This window comes from Silene latifolia, chromosome Y, assembly GCF_048544455.1.
Source record: "Silene latifolia isolate original U9 population chromosome Y, ASM4854445v1, whole genome shotgun sequence".
Lineage (NCBI taxonomy): Eukaryota > Viridiplantae > Streptophyta > Magnoliopsida > Caryophyllales > Caryophyllaceae > Silene > Silene latifolia.
Genome location: NC_133538.1, coordinates 190,768,091 through 190,773,774, shown reverse-complemented (window position 1 = coordinate 190,773,774; position 5,684 = coordinate 190,768,091). Strand labels below are relative to the sequence as shown.

Genomic DNA, 5,684 nt, shown 5'->3' with positions numbered 1-5,684 from the left:
AGCCCTCTCTATCCTTTTTTCTAAAAGTAATTGTCTTCGACAATAGACCCTGTACCCCTGGCCTAGGGGCTTCCCTTATAAAAAAGAAAAGAATAGCTGGGCTAAAGCACTCTCGCCTCAAGAACACTCAACAAGACGCGGCTATCCAAAGAGCACCAACTCCTAAAAAAGAGGGTCTTTTAAACCAGTCCATGCGTTCGGAGTTTCACACAAATAAGATAGAAAAATAACTAAAACTAATAGAGAGGAAGAAAAGAAGTCTAGAAAGGAATAGAAAATGACGGGATGTACAGAAAGAAAACCATAGGCTGGGCTGTTAGTATACCGTCACTATAGCGGTTCCTTCTGATCCGGTCCAAAGAAAAATGGCTACAAAAGACATTCGAGAGCCCTAGAAAGTAAAGAAAAAAAGTCTAATCTATGTTTTTACCAAAATGAGAAATGTGCTTTTTTTCGTCAGCCTTAAGGCCTATATTATAGAGGTCTGTGCACATCAGCCCATCACATCAAGGTGACAGGATTCGAACCTATGGCCCTCTGTACCCAAAACAGATGCGCTGACCAGACTGCGCTACACCTCGTTTCACCCTCCGAAGCATATAGATCTACCCGATCGATCAAGACTCGAACCGAACTCGCTCATCCTTTTTGGTTTGGTTTGGACCCTTCGCCCGCTTAGAAGTGAGATTGATAACCTGGCATCAAAAGCTCATGCAAAAAGAGAACATGCAAAAAGAGAACTTCATATACTATGGAATTAATAAAAAAATTTGCTATTTTAGCATTCATATTCTAATATGAGATTCATAACCTGTCTTTTAACTACATCATTAACTTACTATATTATATGTTCTTTCTTTTATCTTATTCTCATAGAGCGAACGAGCGTAGCATTCGAAGCGAGAAGATGTTAGAGGAATGCCTGTAAAGAGGAGGCTGTTAGATATAAAAGACTTTCTATAAGTAAGGCACGCATGTATATGTTCCACAAGAATAAGCAGATCATAGCGGTTCTTATAAGTAGCTCTATGTAGGTCCTTATAATTGAAACTTATCGTACATAACAAGATTGCAGCAAATGGCTAGCTCATAACAAGGGGCTTCCAGCGTAAACACTAGAAAAAAGACAAGAGCTAGCGCAAACAAAGGGTACTACATCATAAACGTGAGAAAGAAGTCCATCCAAATAAACAGTTATAGTAGTTAAAAAGCAATATTCAACTCCCTCATATAATCTCTACCTCGCCCAAGAAGCTCTTTACCTTTTCAGCTAAATGCCTTCGGTTTCTTTTTTATAAGTTTCAGAAAGCAGAAGAGAGGCCTTATGTTATGACAAGTCAACAGAAGCTATCGTAGTAGGAAGTTTCATAGGGAAAGATGTCCTCGGATATAAGATAAACGCGAAAGACTATATAAGAGCTTATTAGCTTACTCATCCTGCAGAGAGAAATCCCTATTTGCTTTGCTTATTTTTTGCCAGCCTTAGTCTTCTTATAGATGATGCATCTGTGTGAACTTATTCAAGAGCCTTGGCTTGCTACTCTACTTACTATATGATATTCTTAGTTGCTTACTCTAGGTAGATAGACAGACATAAAAGATAGACGTATGAGAATTATATGTCGGGAGGAAAGGAACAAGTAGCTCTAATAGACCACAATGAAATGTGAACCGGCTAAGCTAGCTAGCTCAAGGAAAGGCACAAGATTTAGTAGAAAGTTATATATAATAAAGTAAAGGAAACATCTAAGTAAGACGGAAACAACCAGGGGTTGAAGAATCCCTCTCGTGTTAGAAGCTGTCATTAGAACAAGACAAAGGAGATTACGCGGCATCAGATATAGGTACGAGTACACTAACTATTTATACATCATACGCATGAGATACAGTAACGTATGCTCCCACTTAGGTAGCTAGAGCCTACTAGTGCACCCTATCTAATATAAACAAGGTACTTCCCATCACACAAAGCTCTAACCGGTATGGACATATCCTTTCCTATATATAATAAGAATCGGGCTAAGCTAGCCAGTTCTACAGAAACAAAGCCAGCCGCTCTACTGGTTCTAAGAGTTCTATATCCAGAGTATAAAGGACATATAGTTAGTTGTCGCATGATGAAACATCTTCTGTGGAAATTTACATATAGTATAAGGGCTTTAAGACTTCTCTCGCAGGGAAAGACACTAGGTCATCTGTTAGAGCGTTATAAGGAGCTATTTGGGTAAGTTCCTAGCGTTATTACAGTATATAACTATTTTAATACCTGTGTTCTAGTTAAGTGCATATGAGAGCGCATAATGGCACGGTTGGTTGTTATACCATTTAGAGACAATACATTTGGCAAGTTGAAACGATTCCGAGCAAAAGAAAAGAGTATAAAAGTGTTTGCGAGTTTAGAGATTCAATTTAAAAGTCAAGCTTTGGAAAGCAGTTAATGGTCATTAAGCGGTAGAATGGACTTAGATTCCTACCATCCCTTCAAAAGAACGTATATCTTATAGAGCGCTCCCTTACATTAGATAGGGCTGGTGATGTGTGATAGGCAGTTGGCGCCGTTCATCTAGCTAGTTCCAATAACAAGGGAAGGACTAGAGCTTACATTTACTATATCTCAAGAAATGGCTCAAGCGGATTCATAAACAACGGCATCGGGTGATGCATACGAAGCTTTCTCCTTAAGTATATGACTAGGCTTTCACTGGAGAAAAGGGAATTGATACAATAGTTGGTCGCCGGGCGAGAGCCCAAGCATACTCTTTCCAGAGGGCAGAGTCTCATCAATCCTATCGAGGGGATTGGTCTCGTAGAATAGTCACAGCTCGTCCTGAACTTCATTCTACCACGAAAGGATCAGGGTTTAGCCGCATGAAAATAGGAGAGTAGAATAGGAGTCTTGGCCAACCTGCACTCGTTAACAGCCAACGAAGAGAACCTGCTCGCCAACAGCCAACTCGTAACAGCCAAGCCCATGCCCTTTTGTCCGACCAATCCACCTGCCCATTCCCGACAAGCAATCAATCAGTGCTCGAAGCAACCAGCCAATCTATCCAATCCGTGTGCTCGGTCAGAGGCGGAGACATACTAAGATTCATTCTGTGATCAAGTACTATCCTAAAAGCCTTATTTAACATTTAACGAGATTAGGACAATACTAGCCTAGCCATCCGAACAGCCCTTATGCGCATTCTGTGGTTTCAGGAGACAGTCGTAAAATATTAAAATTCCAAGCTCCCTTTTGACACGGTTGGGCTGGCCAACAAACTCGCTACATCTCTTTCGCTCGTCCCTTTCGAGGGATCAACCCTCTCTGCCCGTAGGTTCAATAAAAACAAAATATTTGATCACAATAAGGGATTTAAAACAACAAGCAGGGGTTTCCGCTAGGCGAAGGAGCTCAGAAAGCCTTACTCTATAGGGGCGCGCTAGCGCCCTTAAAAAGGTTTAATGGCCATGACCAGCTAAAGATCACTGCCATCTCACGAATTGGATTTGAACCAATCAATCTCCGATACCTTTAGTAGATCGTGAGTGGGTCTGTCGTCCTCCTCATTATAGTCCTTCTAGAATCAATAGCATTTCGTCGGAATACATCCTGTCTTTTCACCTTAGTAGTCCTATGCATAGTCAGTACTATAGCCCCAATCATGGCTACTAATAAAATAAGACTAGAAACCAAAAACCAGACAAAATAGTAAGTATAAAGTAAATTGCCCAATGTTTCCAAATTAGTCCAACTTCGTACCTTTCCGGCATAAACCGTATATCTCAGAGAGGTCGTATTTCTTTGGGTTGGTAGTAATGGAATGGTTTCATTATCTAAAATGAAGAACATTTCCCACCAAAAGATCAGTCCAATAATACCACTCACTGGTAAATAGCGCAAGACTTCTTCGTGAATCTCCGCTATTTGAATATGGAACATCATAACAACGAATAGGAATGAAACGGCTATAGCTCCTATATAAACTACTAAGAAGATCATAGCGGAAAAGTCGAGACCTAACAAAAGAAGTAAACCTGAAGTGTTGCGAAAGACTGGGATGGGAAACAAAACGGAATGTACCGGATTTTTAGCACGTACAACCATCAAACCAGAGACCAAAGCTGGGCTCGACAAAACAGAAAGTATCATGGTACGTCGTCCTTCACTGAAATGGAACTTTCATGCTGGTTTGGAGCAAGAACTTGCATGAAAGTCGATCTATTACGTACGACCAGCGCGGTTGTTCATATTTCATTTCCTTCTTCTAAACCAAGCCCCTATTAGAGAGCATTCACTGAGTTACTTACGATCTCAAATCTCTCTCGACGCCGAGAATTTCTTATGTGCCCAGGTTCGGCTAGCTTCTTCCCCACCTTTTAGCGTTCTGGGCAATAAAGAAACCCGAAATCAAAAAGAAAGAAGAGAAATTGGGCCATGTTTCCCGAGGGAGGCCACCTTCTCTCAGGCCAGCAGTCGCCTAGAAGTAGAAGACTGCTCTATGAGGGCTTCCCTCTTTCCTGGGCTCTGCTCGCTTATTATTTATTATAAAGCTACGCTCCGACCCAGAAAGTCATAATTAATAAAATTAAAAGAGTGAATCAAGATCTAGATGGATCCCTGTCTTTATTTCTATCCGGATAGATATGTCCCTATGAGCGACTACGCCGATCTTTATATGTTTTGGCCACGTCCCTTTCCGCTCCGAAGAGGAAGGTTTGGATCTTTCAATCTTATGTCGTGAGGGATGTGATCTATGTTAGGTCCATAAGATACCACAGCTTTTAGTGTTCTATGATTGACCTCCGAATAATGAGTAGGTAGTTCTATCCTTTTTCTTTTTAAATTCTTTCTTCTCTTCCTTCTCTTCTTTATCTTCATACTAAACTGATAAGAGGATGCAGAGCAATAGATCAAATAACTATAGTTGTAACCTATAGAACTTCTTGTTCGAGTAGGAAGATTTAGGTTTTTATCGTTCCTTCTCTTCTTCGATAAGAATAAGGTCAAGGTCACGGAGTGAGAAAAATGCCTCTTCATTCTGTTGCGCTCAGCGAAGGAACTGCCTAAGCATACTTTTTTGTATCTAAACTTCTTTGTTCTTTCTAAGTCTTTTTCTTGCATAGAAGAATGTAACTTTTGCAAAAACCGGGATTTTAGTAGTAGGCGGCATGCCTTCTTCTTTTTGAGTAGGCGGAACCGTTCTGTTTTGCTTCTTCTCCACATTCGGAACCGGCGACCCCTAAATTTGCCTATGATTTTTTCATTAATATAATAGAATTTCATTATGTTCTTAAATTATGTTAATTATTCTTCTTATTTAATTTATTATTTCTAATTAAAGAAACCAATGATGAATTTCATTCTGTTATTTAAGAATAATAAAATTTTTATAAAAATATTATAATAATAAGAATTTTTAATATGATATTTATATGAATATTTATCTTCTTCTTACTTTAATATGAATTAAAGAAAATTTAAATTGAATTTTATTATTATAATCACATATACTTTATTATAATAACTTAAAGATTATGTGTGTGGTGTTGTTACAAAGGACACTCTGAATTTACCATTCAATGATGCGGCTTATTGTTTAAAAGAAGCCTTATCCCATTGCACATCAAATTGAATACGATCGCTTGCCCTTAGAGTAGGGGTACTTCTCATATCATAAGGCATTCTTAACTAGTCGCAT

General features: G+C 39.2%; 1 protein-coding gene and 1 non-coding gene across 2 annotated transcripts; both read right to left on the bottom strand.

Moving 5' to 3' along the window:
- Positions 1-506: 506 nt before the first annotated feature.
- Positions 507-581, bottom strand: TRNAP-UGG (transfer RNA proline (anticodon UGG)). The gene has a single exon. It is a non-coding gene; the product is annotated as a tRNA-Pro (tRNA).
- A 3,993-nt stretch (positions 582-4,574) lies between these two features.
- LOC141634267 (small ribosomal subunit protein uS4m-like) lies at positions 4,575-5,359 on the bottom strand. The gene has a single exon (XM_074446493.1). The coding sequence runs from the start codon at positions 5,267-5,269 to the stop codon at positions 4,658-4,660; it is 612 nt and encodes a 203-aa protein (XP_074302594.1). The 5' UTR covers positions 5,270-5,359; the 3' UTR covers positions 4,575-4,657.
- Between the last annotated feature and the right edge of the window lie 325 nt (positions 5,360-5,684).